Source organism: Fragaria vesca, linkage group LG1 (genome assembly GCF_000184155.1).
Source record: "Fragaria vesca subsp. vesca linkage group LG1, FraVesHawaii_1.0, whole genome shotgun sequence".
Lineage (NCBI taxonomy): Eukaryota > Viridiplantae > Streptophyta > Magnoliopsida > Rosales > Rosaceae > Fragaria > Fragaria vesca.
Window position 1 is genome coordinate 10,490,169 of NC_020491.1, and position 18,645 is coordinate 10,508,813.

At 37.4% G+C, this 18,645-nt stretch overlaps 4 protein-coding genes across 4 annotated transcripts; all 4 read left to right on the plus strand.

Annotated features, from left to right (window-relative positions):
- Positions 1-478: 478 nt before the first annotated feature.
- LOC101310168 (TMV resistance protein N-like) lies at positions 479-3,037 on the plus strand. Its single transcript, XM_004289150.1, has 3 exons — positions 479-1,201; positions 1,717-2,854; positions 3,005-3,037. Exons 1-3 carry the CDS (start codon positions 678-680, stop codon positions 3,035-3,037), a joined length of 1,695 nt encoding a protein of 564 aa, XP_004289198.1. The 5' UTR covers positions 479-677.
- Positions 3,038-3,101: 64 nt separating this feature from the next.
- On the plus strand, positions 3,102-6,860 carry LOC101310466 (protein SUPPRESSOR OF npr1-1, CONSTITUTIVE 1-like). Its single transcript, XM_004289151.1, has 6 exons — positions 3,102-3,296; positions 3,395-4,408; positions 4,591-5,829; positions 5,907-6,548; positions 6,655-6,676; positions 6,790-6,860. The coding sequence occupies exons 1-6, from the start codon at positions 3,102-3,104 to the stop codon at positions 6,858-6,860; spliced, it is 3,183 nt and encodes a 1,060-aa protein (XP_004289199.1).
- LOC101308798 lies at positions 6,712-9,073 on the plus strand. The gene is made up of 3 exons (XM_004287952.1): positions 6,712-7,229; positions 7,315-8,269; positions 8,347-9,073. The coding sequence occupies exons 1-3, from the start codon at positions 6,910-6,912 to the stop codon at positions 8,869-8,871; spliced, it is 1,800 nt and encodes a 599-aa protein (XP_004288000.1). The 5' UTR covers positions 6,712-6,909; the 3' UTR covers positions 8,872-9,073.
- A 7,896-nt stretch (positions 9,074-16,969) lies between these two features.
- Positions 16,970-17,629, plus strand: LOC101310753 (TMV resistance protein N-like). The gene has a single exon (XM_004289152.1). The coding sequence runs from the start codon at positions 16,970-16,972 to the stop codon at positions 17,627-17,629; it is 660 nt and encodes a 219-aa protein (XP_004289200.1).
- The last annotated feature ends 1,016 nt before the right edge of the window (positions 17,630-18,645 follow it).

The following is an 18,645-nucleotide window of genomic DNA, read 5'->3' on the forward strand; positions in this document are numbered from 1 at the left end:
TTGGATTTCAATTTGCGATTGCAAAGTAAAAAGTGTTTAAGGAGGATCATTGCATGAATAATCGTATACTATGGGTAAAACCCGGGAGCAGAGATTTGTGTTCTGAGAAATAGTCAACGGGTAGCTGGGTCTGTAGTTTAGTTAAGGCTGTTGCCGTCTTTGTTGTTAATAATGCACAGTTTGATATTATCGTTCATTCTTTGGTTTGGCATTTTCATTCTTATCATGTCATGATCAACATTGTGTCACAGATTTGTAAACAATGTTTTGTTGAATGTTTCAAGCTTGAATTCACACACACCCATTTGATTATATTTTTAACATTTCCAAAATACTAGACTAGTTACAGATAGATCATACCCAATTTGGGTTAAAATATGCTCAAGTCAGCTTTCAAATGTGCTGGCCAGCTCGACGGTCAACTCATTTTGATCGAGTCCCATCTGCTTAGGAGCTAGTAATGATGGTCTCTCGTGATAATCGTCTTCCTTTTGTTCTTATTCCTCATCTTTGTCTAGCTCCTCCTCCTTTCTTCTTCTAAGTTGCCAGCAATTTCCACCAATACCACCTTCATCAATCTCCTTCAACCCATAAAGCAGAACATGCACAAGTTCCATCAGCCAGTTCCACCTAAAAAAGACCCAAACTAGTACCTTCATCATCTAATCTAACTTGATATGGATGTGCCCTCCTCGTCTTCTTCCAACACCCACACAGTTCCTTCGTCATCATCTGCTTCACCCTCCAACTGGGAACATGATGTGTTCCTCAGCTTTAGGGGCGAGGACACCCGCAATAATTTTACAGATCATTTATACTATGCGTTCAATCAGAAAGGAATCAACGCATTTAGAGATACTGAAAAGCTTCCGAGGGGGAAATCCATTTCACCAGAACTTCTGAAAGCAATTGAAGAGTCCAAGTTTGCGGTTACAGTGCTTTCCACCAACTATGCAACTTCAAGTTGGTGCCTAGATGAACTTGCGCATATTCTTGAATGCAAGGAAGTGAGGGGACTGGAAGTTCTTCCCATTTTTTACCACGTGGAACCATCTGAAATCAGGAAGCAAACTGGAAACTACGGCAAGGCGTTTGCTAAGCATGAGACTGATTTTGAGGACAATATGGAAAAGGTGGATAATTGGAGGCAAGCTTTGAAGGAGGTAGCCAGTCTCTCCGGATGGCATGTGACACAGGACAGGTAATTCTTACCTTTATTGTTCAATTCCAAGTAATCTTATACTTTTTCATCTGCTCTTACTTAAACTTCATGATCCAACTCTGACTATTTGAGTAACCACTAATCATCAACATATATTGAAACAACGAGGATGTCGATTTTACTTCCGGTTTTGAGGTAGAGAATAAGTCATTTTACCTAAAATGATTTCATATCGTCATTTGAACCTTTTGACTGTGCTGGTGTCATATTATCTAGTACTCCTTTTGGTCTCAGTTGCTCTCTTTATCATTTCTATACTATACTGAGTAGTATCTGTATGTGAAAAAAATGTAGTGGGAATTGTTTCAGTTGTGAGGTAATTTCTTTAGTTATTAGTCTTTCGTTATTAAATTTTCTGGTATTTTAAATTTGACCATATTCCTTATTTGATTAAGTTGGTTTCTGTTAATATATATGAGGGTGATGAATGTCATATTTTCCAACTGATGTAACAGATCCCTGTTCTCTTACTCTTGTCATCGTTATATATGCAGGAGAGAATCAGAAGTAATTCAAGAACTAGTTAATCAGATTCTAAACATACTTAACAATATGTTATCTGTTCCTGAGAGAGTTTTAATTGGAATAGATGCCCGTATAAAAGAAATAGAGTCTCGTCTGAATCTTGAGTCAAATGATGTTCTTACCATAGGGATTTGGGGGATGGGTGGAATTGGTAAGACAACTCTTGCCAAAGAAGTATTCAAAAAGTTCCGTAACCAGTTTCATCTCAGCGGCTTTGTTTCCCAAGTTAGATTGCAATCTGAAGTTGAGTTGCAGCGACGTCTTTGTGAATCCTTTTTGGGGGATGGCAATATAAATATTGATCACGTTGAAAAAGGGATCAAGTTATTGAAGAAGGCACTGTTTAAGAAAAAAGTGCTAATTATTCTCGATGATGTTGATAATTTTAAACAAATAGAATGCCTAGCACCTGGAGGCCCGCTTGGAGAGAATATTTGGGGTGGAGGGAGTCGACTCATTATAACTACTAGAGACCGGAGCTCATTGAGAAACTTTAGTGTACAAGAAAATAAAATATATGAGGTAGAAAAATTGAGAGACGAGGAAGCTTTTCAGCTGTTATGTCAGAAAGCCTTCAAGAAAGATAATCCCCCACAGGAGTTTGTAGCTTTGTCCAAGAGTTTTCTGCAATATGCTAGTGGCCTTCCTCTAGCTCATGAAGTTCTAGGTTCATACTTGTCTAGACTAAAGGTGGATGAATGGTCAGAGATATTGCATAGACTAGACGATGATCAGGATAAAGACATTTTCAGTGTGCTTCAAATAAGTTTTGATGGGTTACAGGATACAGACAAGAAAATATTTTTGGACATTGCATGTTTCTTCAATGGCGAGGATCATGTCCGTGTAAAGAATATATTGAAAGGTTGTGGTTTTTCTTCTGGAATAGGTATAAGCAACCTCATTGACAAATCTCTTATTAAAATTGAAAGAAATAAACTGTGGATGCATGATTTACTACGGTGCTTGGGTTGGCATATTGTTCGTGGAGAATCTTCTTTTCCGGGTAATCGTAGCAGGTTGTGGATTGACGACAATGCACACAAGTACGAAGGGAGAAGTTCTTGGCGTTTTGAGGATGCTCGTAACGTGCTCATGAACAATACAGTAAGAGATAGTGTTAATATTACATAACATATATTACATTCACTCATGCAAATGACTATATGGATTGTGCGCACACATGTATATACACTGTCTAAGATATCAATGCTTATGGGATAAATGTATGTTACAAATTATAATTGAATCTTACAGGGAAAGTCTTGTATAGGGGAAAGCTGCTGTTGAAGGCTTATTTTTAAGCTTGCCTGAAAAAGAAGAAATGCCATTGAAGAAGGACCCGTTCTTAACCATGTGCAACCTACGATTGCTGAAGATCTATAATGTGAACTTTCAGGATGTGCACTTGAGATTCTTCTTTAAAAATTTACGACTTTTGGAATGGCACGAATGCCAGCTAGAATTATTTCCATCTAATTTTAAATCAGAGAAGCTGATTGAAATCAAGATGCCTTACAGCCGCATTAAACAACTATGGAATGAAAAGGTAAATGGCTGCCTGGGATTTCTCCTCAAGTTTTGTTATTCTAGTTTTTCTTTTCTTTTCAAGATGTGTTAATTTTTCCTTTTCTTATTTCGTAACAGCACTCTCTTGGAAAGTTAATACTCATGGATCTTTCCCACTGCCAATATTTAGCCACGACCCCAGACTTCAGTACAGTCCCAAATCTTGAGCGGTTGATCCTCCAAGGTTGTAAGGGGTTATCAGAGGTTCACCATACGATCGGGAATCTTCAGAAACTGGTTCTCTTGAACTTGAAAGGTTGCACAAGTCTAGAGAGTCTCCCCCAATCCATCAGCTTGTCATCCCTCCAAAGTTTTGTTCTGTCTGGATGTTCAAAACTCCAGGAGTTTCCGCAGATTGTGGGGAACATGGATACGTTATCAGAACTTTATCTAGATGGCACGGCTATATTGGAGCTGCCTGAATCCATCCAGCATTTGAAAGGCCTCGTTTTGCTAAATCTAAATGGCTGCAGGAACCTTCTCAGTCTTCCAAGCACCCTCTGTAGTGGTTTGACATCACTGAAATTTCTCTATCTGTCTCTATGCTCAAGTATGGACAATCTGCCGGATAACATAGGCTGCTTGGAACACTTGGAGGAGCTCGATGCATGTAATACTGCTATAAGAAAAGTTCCGGTGTCCATTTCACTCCTCCAGAATCTTAAACTATTGTGCTTTCACGGCTGCTCTGGATCCACAGGTTTAGAGTTGCCAGACAAATTCTCAGGTTTAGGGTCCTTGACAACACTAAACCTAGGTGGATGTAACCTCACACAAGGAGCAATCCCTGATGACATTGGTGATTTATCCTCACTGCAGAGTTTGGATTTCAGTGAAAACAACTTTATTACCATACCTGAAAGCATCTCTCAGCTTTCTGAGCTTACAGAAATTTCTCTATTTAGATGTAGCAAACTGCAGTCGTTGCCATTGCCAAAAGATCTTCCATCAAGTCTAAGTAATGTAAATGTACGTGGTTGTCCTATGCTGACAAATTATTCATCTACTTGGAGGAGATATCTGCCTCACAAGGGTTTGAGTATCATAAACTGTCGGAAACCAGAGGATGAAATCTTTCCTGAACTCCATAAGGTTCTATTCTCTTTTTCAATTGCACAGATTTAAAAAAATAAAATAAAACAATTGTTTTACTCGAGTATATCTTTATATTGGTTTTTTTTTTTTTTTTTTTTTTTACTTTGACTGTCATCAAGTTGAATTTTGTTTGTTTTCCCAATATCTGTGTAATAACTTCCTTTTAAATGTACATGCAGTTTTCTTTGGATAAACTGGAAGAATTCAATATTACCAACTGCCAACACTTGACCAGGTTCCCCAATTTGAATGAGGTCCCAACACTTAAGAAATTGATCCTTGAAGGTTGTGAAAACTTATCAGAGGTTCATCCAACAATTGGGGGTCTTCAACATCTGGTTTTATTGAATTTGAAAGGATGTGTTAATCTAAAGAGCCTTCCTCACTCCATCAGCTTAAAATCTCTGAAAGTGTTCATTCTTTCAGGATGTTCAAAGCTCAAAGTCTTTCCAGAGATTAAGGGAAACATGGAAAACCTGTTAGAACTTCATTTAGATGGGACGGCGTTAAAGGATCTGCCTATATCAATGCAACATTTGAAAGGCCTGATCTTGATAAATCTAAGAGGTTGCAAGAATCTTTCGACTGTTCCAAACCTTTTCAGTCTGAAAGTTCTCAACTTGTCCTGCTGTTCACGTATATCCATTTTGCCAGTAAACCTGGGGAGCTTGACACATTTGCGGGAGCTTGATGCCTCTGAAACTGCCATAAGAATTCTTCCTTGGTCAATTTCAGTTCTTAAGGACCTTAAAGTGTTATCTCTCTGTGGATGTAAAGGTTTGCAATTGTTTAACTGGTTCTCGCATTTAAGCTCTTTAACATCATTAAATCTACAGAGGTGTGGCCTAGCAGAACAAGTCCTTCCTACCATCTGCTGCTTATCCTCCCTGCAGATTTTGAATTTGAGCGAAAACGATTTTGCGTGTATACCAAATGAAATTGGTCATTTATCCTCTCTGCAGCTATTGGATTTGAGTAAAAACAGTTTAGTGAGTATACCAAATGAAATTGGTTTCTTATCCTCTTTGCAGCTATTGAATTTGAGTAAAAACAAGTTAGAGAGTATACCAAATGAAATCGGCCAGCTATCCTCTTTGCAGCATCTAGACTTGAGTGATAGCAACATTGTGAGTATGCCTGAGAGCACCTTAAAACTTTCTGAGCTTACAGAACTTCACTTGCTTAGGTGTAGCAAGCTACAGGCGTTGCCACAAAATCTTCTATTCAATCTGAAACATGTCTATGCACGAGATTGTCCTATGTTTAAAAATGCAGATACTTTGACAATATGGGCTTCAGGGAGAGGGTTCTGTTTCATAAACTGCGGACAATCATACCAGGTTGATGATCAGCTAAGCTGCATCACACTTAAAGTTCCTGAAGACCAAATTGAACAGCTCTTTCCTAAATACATTGAGGTATGTCTCTTTTATTCTATTCTATTCTACTCTCTTCTGTTACCATGTTTCCTAATCTTTTTCGTTTATTCTTACAGGACCGAGTTTATGGTAAAAAGACATTTGAAATTCGTTTTCCGCACAGTACAAGAATTCCCAATCTCTGGAGTCATTGGAGGAGTGGTCCTTCAATAGCAATTCCACTATCTGATGGCACCAGTGCATGTATAGGATTTGCTCTGTTTGTTGTTTTTGAAATCCTTGAGAAAGGCATTTTCAACAAAATTTGGGAACTGGAGGAGACCATCTGTGAATTTCACACGGATATTGGTCGTGAAAATTCCCTAGTTTTTGAAAACTTCATAGACTTCACGGCGGGTTCTTATGCACTTTGTTGCTATGAACCGCGAGGTGGGCAATATCATGGGATTTTTGATAAACCAAGCTCACAACTTCGAGCTTCAGTTTCAACAAAGAGACCGGATTTAAAAGTGAGAGGTTGTGCGATACATCTAATATCAGAGGACAACACTGCAGAGTTTGTAAAATGTGTAGCAAATCAGACTGCTACTCAACACCTTGATTCCAATTTTGATCAACACTGCGAGTACATGTTTCATGAGGAGACAGAAACTGGTGACCTGATGGAACTGGGATCTACTTCAACATTCAGTGAAGATTGCTGCACCAAAATCAACTCTAATATCAAACTCAGAGGAGACCTGCTGATACTCTATAAGGTTTCTCTCTGTCTCTCGGTTTCTCTCTCCCATATATAATCCATACCTCTACTAGGGTCACTAATTCAGTTCACCAATTAACGTGACTAACTTTATGCTTTAACAGGGACGCAATGGACGTGAGAAGAGTTTCCATTTTTGCTTTCCTGCTTCAGTAGTTTCAACCCCGGCCTGGTTCTTCCATCACTATGCTGGGGACGTAACATTGTGTTGCATCCCTGAAAACTTACTTGATGATCAGAGATGGGTGGGATTAGAACTGTATGTTCAATTTTCTCAGTGTACATCTACTTCGACACGTGGCAACAATAGTTATTCCTTGTATATTTTTTTGTGCTCTCATGATCATGGAAGTATAGTAATGCAAGAATCCCTCACTATAACAAGTTGTATTGGGACCTCAGATCAACTTGTTGTATTACATGTACCACGTGTGCATTTTAAACAACAGTTGAATCAATGTCAGGGTATTAGTGCACAGTTCCGTATTACTAATGCAGAAATCAAGGTCCAAGTGTGTGGAAGCCGTTTAGTTTTCGAGCATGATTTGGAAGACTTGACTCATTCATTAACAGCAGCTGCCAGTACGTTGGGGCATCATTTCCGCAGCCAACTATGCTCCCAGGCCAAACATGTTGATTGGCGCAAGGCAAATGAAGCACAAATGTCCTGGTTTCGAAGGTTGAACTGATTCCTAATTTGCTGTCAAATTTTTTTTTTTAATTTGCTAATGCATCAATTCATTCTCTAAATAAAACTTTTGCAGATATTCACAAGCTCCTTATTCTGCAATTGTGCGGCTGCGAGATCAGAGAAGCTATCTCCAGCAACGGCAACGTTTGGGGGAGCCTGACCTTACCCAATTGGTCCACTTCAGATCTGCAATATTACTCCACTCCAATAGCGTGATGGAAACCAGGGTTAGAAACCAAGAAATCGTTGCAGAAGATGATAAAATGTTGTTGTTGCCTCTTCATCATATACTTATAATGGCTGAGACTCAACTTCACGGAAGCTATAGTTCAGAACAGTGGAAGAGATGCCTCAAGTTGCTGCTTCGACAGTCAGAGGTGGCTATTCTCAGTCTTGGTGGACACACAATTTCAGCTCACAAGAATTTTGATCCTTCCTCCCCATACAATATTATTTGTTTCTCTGACAAGGAAATTCCAGTGTGGTTCAAACATGAGATGTCGTATCAGATGTCTTCTCGGTCTAGGGTGGGAATCAGACTACCTCCAAGTTTGCATTCGGATGAGAATTGGAGAGGACTTGCTATATGTGTTGCCTTTGAAGTGCACAATCAGGGTGCAACTACCTCCCCACAGCCAGTCAAACTTCTCTGTCACTTGAGAGCCAAGGACAACTATTGCTTGAATCCTATCCCCATGTGTTCCATCACTGAAGAGAAACTCAAGTCATTGAATCTTGGTAGATTCATTTGGCTAACCTACATACCCCGTGTTCTGCTAACAGAGCTCAATGTGGTAAGTGATGTAGAGGCAAGAATCTATGTTAGTTGCAGAGGCTTGGGAGTGGAGAAGTGTGGTATACGTCTCTTGTACCGGAAAGAAGAGGGGGAGTTCAAGAACACAATAACTGAGTGCTGGACCTCTTTCTTCGATAATCTGTCTTTCATCCGTCAACTTGTAGAAGCAAATAACCAAAATGATCAACCATGGATAAGGCATGAACCTCAAATGCCTGAAGGCCATATCAAGGTCTGTTTTTCCCCCTCTGCCTTTCATCCCTTCAACACCGTCAGTTACACAAATGTGCATTTTATTTTATTTTGTAGGTCTTTGATCCGGATTTAATATATAATACAATTCCCCATTCTAATGAAATTCCGGAATGGTTTGGGCATGGCATTGACCCCTGGCCCGGCAGCTGCATGTGGGGATTCCAGTTACCACCATCTTTGAATGGAACAAATTGGATAGGATTGGCTATCTGTGCATCATATCTTGTTGGCAGAGACTATCTGTTGGAAAGTATTTCCTACCCCTTTATTTTAAAGTTTGAAACTACAAACAATGGTTTGTCATCTGTCCATCGGTATCAAATGAGCAATGAAGAATCCAAGTTCTTAAAGCATTGTGACCACATTGGGAGGAATGTCCCTGGTGAATTCATTTGGCTCTCCTACATACCGCGACGCTGGTTTCTACATCAGCTAAATGATGAGTCTGAACTCGATGTTTTAGTTACTCAAACATGGTGGAGGCCAGAGAAGATCAGCCTCCGCATTGTGTATGCGCATCAGGTGGAAGAGTTTAAGCAGCTCTGTTGCAGCCTTCATCGATCCCCTGCCCAACATTAAAAAGGTCAGGATGACGGAATATGGGATTGTATTTGTTGTATTGTTACCTTCAATTAACGTATCAAGACATGGATTGCATTTGGGATCAATTGTAAGCACCTATACTATGAGTATATGTAAATTGCAATTACTGAGACTCGAGTCCACTCAATAGCTCTAGTTCACAAGAGTAATAAAATTTGCCGCTCACTTTTTGTTTGTCCACCCCAACTCGTTATAAATCACATGTTTATTTTTTTTGATCAGTTAAATTAAGGGAGCTTCTATTCATTTCTCTCAAATTGGCACTTAGACCTCCTTACTTAATACTTAATAGACGTCCAATTTACTTCTACAGATTAGCATTTTGTTATCTACACCTCCCTAATTTTCCCAAATTACCCATTATACAATTAAATCAATAGAACTTTTTTTCCTTAGGTAGATTCTATTCATAACTGTGTACTCGGTAGTCAGACCTCTTTTTGTTGATACCTCCAGTAGTCCAGTCGTTAGCTTTTTCATTTTACAGCTTTTTTCTTTAAATAAATTTTAAATCTTTAGTACAAGAAATGGTCTAAAAGTCGTTGACTGCTGAGTAGTTCTGCTAAGTCCTTTCTTGAACAAAATATCTGACATTGTCACTGTCATTGATTCTTCTACACTGATTTCCCTTAAGGACTTCCCTTTTCTCATTTAACCTTACTATACATCAATCTAAGCAGACTTTTGGGATTTAATTTTACCTTTTCACTGGTAATAAGTGAATTTCTTATGTCAGCCAAAATTGTAGGTACATGCTATAGCTGGTAATACGTACGATTGAATAATCAACCTAGAAAGAGGAAGATCAGTGCTGGACTTTCTCTAGGCATCCTTCAGGTACAACTACGATTTTTTTCAGATCATGGAGACGTGAATGAATTTGATTGAAGAATATACACACAAAAAAGAAAAAAGGAGTGTTTAGCTGAGTCAATATTATTGTCGGGAGGTCATCTTACCAAATGTGCGGGCTGGCAAAGAGGCAGTCAACTTGTTTGGTATGATCTGAGTCATCTGACATCCGAAGCAAGTTCGATGAAGTTTGAAAGTATATAATGGAACAGAATATATAGAAAGATTAAATATGCCGATTCAATCATTTATCAAAGTTAAAAACAATAAACATAAGAATACAAGGTTTGTTACAGAAAACCTCATTCAAGGAAACGTCACTGCGAGACTTTTAAAGTAGTCCACACTAAATCAAATCCACTATAAAGTAAGAATGATTACAGATCTATCAAGTAGTGATATTCAACACAATCACTTTACTAGTATTCTAAACTAACTTGAGTACAAACTGATAACCCTATTCTAACTCTCCTTGAATCTGATACGACTATGAAGGAACTGAACACACCTTCTTTTCTTTTCAACTTCACTGATCTCAATCACTTAAGCAAATGAATAATGAAGATCATATCAAACATATATGAGAGATGAGAGAAATAGCATGAACACAATATCCCCTAAGAAGTCTATTCTCTAAAAATCTCTGCCTACTAGCTACTACAGAAAAAGTTTCTATGACGTTTGGAAAACGTCATTATAGGGATTTCATAACGTTTATTAAACGGATAAACGACATCTACTTCGTCGTCTTTACTGGAGTCATGGAAAAGGGCATGAAACAACGACGTTTAGAAAACGTCATAAAATAACCTTTAACAACAGTGAATAAATGTCATAGATAATAAGCGTGATGGTTAGAAAGTGTCATGCAAAGTTTTTGCATGACATTTATGCATTGTCATCAAATATGTACCATGACTGTTTCCAATTGTCATCATATGTTTTATTAGATGATGTTTATGCAACGCCATCAGTAGTGTTTCCATGACGTTTTATAACTTACTTCCAATGGTTTCAATGACATTTTGTTATCATGTTATGTTTGAATGACACTTTTACACGTCATTATCTCTTTTTCAATGACAATGTCAAAGTGTCATAAAATACATTCAATTAAGTAAAAAAAAAAATAGTCAATTTACTAAATTCAAATAACATTAGAAATTATAATTCACAAGCAACTACATCTATCATCAAATAGTACTTATAATACAAAAGTCCAACCATAAATGAGTTTTTGTCCTACCTAGCTAGGTAGCTGAAAGTTGCAGCTTATGCCATGATATTGACCATAAGCAACAATAACAAAAGTTTCTTAAAAACCTATTTATGGAGAAGAGACTTCTTCTCCTCAGTTAATGCACATCAACACATATTGATTTGTTTAAAAGAATCACAGCAATATGTCATCTATCACTTTGTTTTGATATGGAAAATATATCAATCAACTAATCTACTATAATTTGAGAAAACACAATTTTCCAATTTAAACCAAAATCATTTTAAGTAGATCAGATATTTTCCAAAACAAATACATTAGAGTTTAAAACAAATCAATTATAGACAAAAATATCTTTTATTTGAAAAACTCATTTAATGCAGCATGTAATCACATAGAACATAATTAGAAAATCATAAATGCTATGTATAGTGATTTATCTTGATTGAGATCAGATCCGTGAATCTTCAATCCTCTTTCAATCCTTGACAAATTCTTTATCACTTTGATTTTGCTCTCTTCAATGCAATATCCTATAAAAAGAATACACAAGATAAATATAAATCTTGATATCACAATCTGATAGTAAATGAAAGAATTTCTAATCACATTAGATCTTCTTTCCTTACTCATTAGCATAGCAAATATATAGACCAATATTAATACTACGGGAAAATGCTCGTTTGCACATAAATATGGATTTTAAAGCCCATTTAAATGAAAATAAGACCTCATAGCCCATTACAATGAAACTAAGCAAAAAAGACCTTGCCCTCGTTACAATTCAACTAAACCTCTCTCTCTCTCTCTCTCTCTCTCTCTCTCTCTCTCTCTCTCTCTCTCTCTCTTCGCCGATAACCGCGACTCAGCCTAGAAGGTCGACCAACTCCTCCTCTCCGCCGCCATCTCCAACGGCGCATAGATGAAGAAGATTCAAATCTAGAAGAAACGAGAGGAAGAGATGTGCGAATTATAGGGCTAATCCGCCGCCGCCTCTTCCGACGTCGCAACCGGTGGTGGTGCACTGGTGTTTCGACCTCCGAGTCAAACCCTAATGCCGCCACGATCACCACCTCTGTCCCGCCATCCTCGGCCTCTAAAGCCCCAACCGACGAGGAGAAAATCGAGAGACTCGATCTCAGACTGGACGAAGGAGATCAGAGGTCGTCGGCATTGTCGCAGCTGAGGAGGTATTATTTCATCAGCATATGAGATACTATTAATTCAAGATCTCTGTATGGTTTGTGTTTTGGGTATTCAAACTCGTATGTGAAAAAATTGTTGCTTACTTAATTCAAAGTATCTCATGTTGATGAAATATGGTTGCATTGAAGTTGTGACTAGACTCTTGATATCTCATGTAATTTTACAGCACTTCGCAATATACTTTTCATCTACTTTCATTGTCATTGCACTTGTATGGAGTTTGAAAAGGTTATTGGGAGTCAGTAATTGATTATTGGGGGTCAGTAACCAAGTTATTGGGGATCAATATCTGATTATTGGGGGTCAGTAACCAAGTTATTGGGGATCAGTAACTGATTATTAAGGGTCAATAACTGATTATTAGGGGTCAGTAACTAAGTTATTGGGGGTCAGTAACTGATTATTGGGGGTCAGTAACCAAGTTATTAGGGGTCAGTAACTAATTATTGGGGGTCAGTAACCAAGTTACCGGTGACCAAAATCCGGTGACTGGAGAAAATCTGAGTTACTAGGGGTCAATAACCGGCGACTGAAGAAATTCCTGCAACTGGTGACCAATGCCCCGTGACCGGAGTCCGGTGAGGTTCTGGCAAAGTCTTCTCACTCTTTCACTTTCTCTCTCCTTATACATGTTAAACTGGTGAGGATAAAATTGTCTTAAAAAATATACAAAAAATATTATTTTATTATGACTTTAATATAAATTTGTGTATTTGGGCACAAATAAGATCACTTTATATTGGAATGAGATCATGTCTATTAAATTAATTGGAATGGGCAATAAGTGGTTTAAATTAGTACTAAATGAGCATTTTCTCATACTACTAATTAAATCGGAATTAATAAGGAAGTTGAATTAGATATTCATGCACATAAAACCTAATCACAATAGGTTTCCTTGCTTTCTCACTCATACAAGTCCTAATCAAATTAAGACTTATTTCCAACGAAACAAGCTAGTTATATAAGATAATTCTAATCTAACTAAATCAAAATTAGTGATAGAAATTATTATATCCAACTAGGGAACACATAAATCATGTATGTGCAAGGTATCCTAGCATTTTGTATAGGAATGCCAACATAAATATATACTAACAATCTCCTCCTTTAGCATTCCTGTACAAAAATCATATTCATGCTAATAGCCGCACATTTTCTTGCTATCACCTAATCAATATCCAATCAGGAAGATTAATTAGTACCACTTTATCCCAAACATATGCAAGAGATATAAATCAAATATCTATGAGAATATAATTTGACATATTGAATCAACATAGACTTTTTCCCTCACATCCGCCTCAATCATATCAGAATTAATTCTCACATTAGTTCTGCATCAATCAAGCCATCAAGACATGTATATCAGTATACCAAAATATCAATAAGATATTTAAAGAATTCCAATATAATTAGAATTGCATTCTATTCAATTCGTTTTGTGTAGGGATGTGTCACACCCCAAACCCAATGTCGGTGGTTTCCAAGCACCTGATGCTGAACCTGAGGCGTGAGCGGGAAAAGTAAAAGAAAATAGAACAAATTTCAAATACTTTTCTCGAAATAAAAGAAAATAAAATGTTTACAATAACAAAAACAATTACAAAGACAAAACAAGACTTGTGGATCTATCTCACTTCTAATCTTTCACTTCTCGACTCTTGTACACGTAAGCTAACGTTACAGTTAGTCTTCTAGAACCACATGTCGTACCTCGTACGAACCTAAACAAGAAATCTATAGGGGTGAACTTATGTTCAGTAGGGCCAAACCTCTTAGGTTATACTTAACTATGTTACACAATTAAGTTATCAAACATCAAACAATACTTTATATAAATGACAACACAATTCGATGCATATATGCAAATGAACTCCCTCCACTCAATTACTGGCTTATTAGTCCATACATCAAAGACATATGAGCTTACGCGTCTCATACCGTGTAGATGTCTCCAATATATGACCTAACAAATCAGTAATATCTCATCATGTGTACCTCTTTTGTTAGTTGTTTTGTTATACTCATGGTCTCCAAACCCGAAACCCGATTAGATCGCTTTATCGATGTCCGCTATTGAAGGGTTCTGCATTCCCCGGTTCGTGCACTTATGGGCTGACATGGATTCATGGACAACCCATAAGGAAACTCAACTACACAAAATGTATATTTTCTCGATCTCATTCTCATCTTCTCCACTATCACCAATCTCACAATGCATTATGCATGTCAACTAAATATCAATACTCGCATCATAATATCGAACACATGCTTTTATGGAAAGCGATAACAACAATCATATAAATCACCATTCAATAACAATTCAAGTGAAAACCCAAGCATCTGCACGCAGCCTTCATTCACCTTAATCATAAACAAAATCTAATCCAAGCGTTATAGAAGATTAAAACAAGTTCATCATATTGACTGAAGGCAGAGAAACCACCACAACAACCGCCGTCACCACCGTGCACAGTAGCACACACGGCGGTCTTCCACTGTCAAAACCCAACTTCCTCCAAACTCAACAAAACTCAATTTCAATTATATAAACAGGTAGAGCTCGACGAGTAAATGAAGATTGATGCCTAAGTCGAACTCGGAGGTCGTCGGAAAACACCAAGAACACGGCCTAAAACCTAAAAGCTTCTGAGGTTCGATTCTCCCTCCTAACTTCTCCCTTGGACAAACGAATATCATGGAAGGGTTCCTAACATCGAGACGAAGCTATCCATAACAATGAGAGGCGTCGACGCTGCCGGAATCGGAGACTCGCCGGCGAACCCAGAAAAGTTTCCCTTCTTTCTCCTTAGCTTCCCATGGAAATCCAATACCAAAGCGACGTCAGGGAGGACGAGATGAAGCTACCAATACTAGTCACGCTCGCCGCCGTGGCCGGACACACGAACTCGACCGGAAACCCAATCGCCTTCTCTCCTCCTTTTCTCTCTCACCGGAGCTCTACTCTTCAAACTGGAATCACATGGAGGTCGGGGATGACGAGACGGACCCTTAGCCACCGGTTGGACGCCGAGAGGTGGCCGGACGACGGAAGAGTGATCGGTGTCGCTGCAGAGCAATCGAGACTGAGTCGGTTTGGGCTCGAACTGATTGAGTCCAAATTGATCCACTGTATGTATATACTCAAATCGACAACCCAGATTAAACGGTTTAGAAGATCTAACGGTCTAGATCAAGGCACACTTTAATTTCTATTTTTAATTAATTTTTGGATAATACCAACTTCCAAAAATCATTAAAAATAACTCCAAAAATCCTACGAACTCGTAACGACGTCTAGGTTAATCCTACGGCTCAAAAGACAAAATTTAACAAACCAAAAATTGAAATAATTTTTGAAACCACAAAGAATTTAAAGAATAACAGAAATTCAAATTTAAATGGCTGAAAAATAATTTTCTTTTCCAAAAATAGAAACTGAATTTCCGTGAAGTTACAGGATGCCAAAATACAAATGTGACAACAAAGTTTCCAACTGTTTTCCTCGCAGATTGGCGAGAAGCTACTTAGTGGTCGTCAGGGATGGAACCAGAAACTTAAAACACCCTGGGCTAAATATACCATATAATTTTTTATTTCTCAATATACCGGCGAAAAAGAATTTTGGAAAACGGTACCAATATGGTATTTCTACCATATAAATTTTTTATTTCTCAATAAACCGGCAAAAAAGAATTTTGGAAAACGGTACCAATATGGTATTTTTTCAAGATACGAATAGTCGACTATAGCAAATTAAGGCATAAGTAAATATATATTTTTTCTAATCAGTGAAAATTGAGAGATTATATATAATTAGATATAAATAGCTTAGTATATTATTGTAAATATGTCTACAAATAGAGTAGTGTAGAACCGATCAAAAAGGAAGTGGTAGTGTAGAAGAACATAAACAAAATGATAGTGAAGATGAATTTTTGTATATTGCAAAAGTGGGTAATGAAGAAAATATAAACAAAAGTGTCAAAGACTTGGAGAGTTTTTTTTTTTTTTTCTATTATGGAAGTAAAATAGACTTAAGAGTTTGGCTGGTGAAAGTGAAAATTACAGTGTATAGGAACTAGAATTTAATTGTTGGTGACGTGAGAGAGAAGAGAAGAAAATGAATTCAATAATACTTGTTGGATACGATTGCCTGGGCTATAAGAGCATCTCCAATAGATTACCCATTTTCTTGAACTTCTCAATTTTGGGGAATATAGAGCTGTTTTTAGGTCCAACAGCTTCTCCATCTCATTCCCCAAAATGGGGATGGAGAAGAAAGAGAAGTCTTCATTCCCCAAATTTGCAGCAAAGCCTTCCTTCCCTAAAATTAAATTCTTTACGTGCTCCAACGAATTCAAGACAACAATATAATATTTTATTGGGTATTTTATTGTTACGATGAAATATATAATATTTTTTTGTTATAATTAATAATGATATAATATACTTTATTGTTGTATTAAATGCTGAAATCTCTAAAATGGGGAAGCTGTTGGATTTTAAGCATAATTTTTTTGAAGATTTTAGCTTTTACTTCCCCATTTTAGAGAAATTTTGAGAAAGCTGTTCGAGATGCTCTAACTGAATTTTTTATAATGTTCGGTGGCACTAGTTTGAACGGATGAAAATAGTTTTATGGGCTACAGCCCAGAGGCAGTATAACTATGCTCCGTCCCTATTCGTCGTACTTGTAACTTCACTGCAAAACTCAAGCCCCTTCTGTTTTTCTTATATATTCAGATCCATCATAGCTGGGGAGCTTGTAAGTTTTTTCCGTTGCCTTCCATCATGTTCGGCAAACTTAAGCTCCTCTCTAAAGAGTTTGTACTTCGCTATCTTAATACTCTTCGAAGAGATCATCCTACTATTACTATTGAGGTTCCCGAAGATTCCACCCGGATCCAAACAGCACCTACATCATCTTCTTCCGCTTTTGAGATTTTAAGAGAGGAGCTCCTACTCCTAGAAGCTTCATCATCTAGGCCATCCTCTTCTTGCAATTACGATGTCTTCCTCAGTTTTAGGGGTGAGGACACCCGCTATGGCTTTACAGACCATTTATACAGCGCTTTATGCCGGACAGGAATTGATACATTTAGGGATACCGAAGAACTTCCGAGGGGAGATTCCATTGCACCTGAACTTCGAAAAGCAATTGAAGAATCAAAGTTTGCAGTTATCATTCTTTCCCCGAATTACGCTGATTCAAAATGGTGTTTAGATGAACTTGCATATGTTCTTTCCTGTAAGAAAACGAGAGGCCTGCGAGTTTTTCCGGTTTTTTATCATGTTGAACCATCCGAGATAAGAAAGCAAACCGGAAAATTTGGCAGGGCTTTTGTTAACCATAAAAAAGCTTTCAAGGACAATACATGCAAGGTGGACAATTGGAGGCAAGATCTAAAGGAAGTGGCCGATGTCTCTGGATGGAATGCGAAGGACAGGTGATCCCATATTTCTTTTCAATTGAAATTAATTTTATAGTAATTTTATACGTTAGATTCTTCAACTTGCATGTATAAGTTTTTATAGGTTTGGGCGTGTGGCTATTGTCAGTCTCTACAGACTACTTTGTTCACTCTAGCTACTTTATTTTCTTATCTTATATTCTACCTCATTTTCAAGCTCTAATTAAGTAGGTGTTTCCCAACTCTAATAGCATTAATATGTAGGTATTTGAGGCATAATATGCATAATATATGGATCCGGATTCTCTGTTTGGATTTAAGTTTCTTTAATTTACTTAGATATTTTATAACCATTAGATAGAGTAAGGATGACATAAGGTTGACATGCTTGTCTTAGATTGTACTCAATCCAATAGTTAAAAGTCATCCAAGCAAATCTAAGCAACATAAATTCAAGTACAGAAGCCAAACTATATACAGTGAAGATGATGATCTAAATAGGGTTTAACCATGAATAAAAAGATTAAGAATGAAGTTTTACGTTTTGTAGGGTGTAGGAAGAGTGAAGGAGAACAATGTAATTTTAATAAAATAGAGGCCCCGTGCACTTTTGTTTGCAAATTAAAGGATAAAACAGGGTAATGATAATATATATATATATACAGATTTTCTCAGGTGCGGATGTCTGCATTTATTTTTACGGTACGGATTTCTATTTTACACTCACTTTTCAATCGAATTTTTACATCTCCACCATCTAGTCTTTAAATACTAATGTATAGATCATCTCTGTAAAATTTCAGCCAATTTGGTTATCATTAAGACACTCAAACTCGATTAAAACAATGGATGAACATAATTCTGTCAAACTTGAACCGTTCATGTTTATAACAGAAAAACGCAGTTTTGAGTGCCTTAATGATAACCAAATTGGCTAAAATTTTGTAGAGATGATCTATACATTAGTATCTAAATACTAGATGGTGGAGATGTGAAAATTCGATTGAAAAGTGAGTGTAAAGTGGAAATTCGCACCTTAAGAATAAATGCGGACGT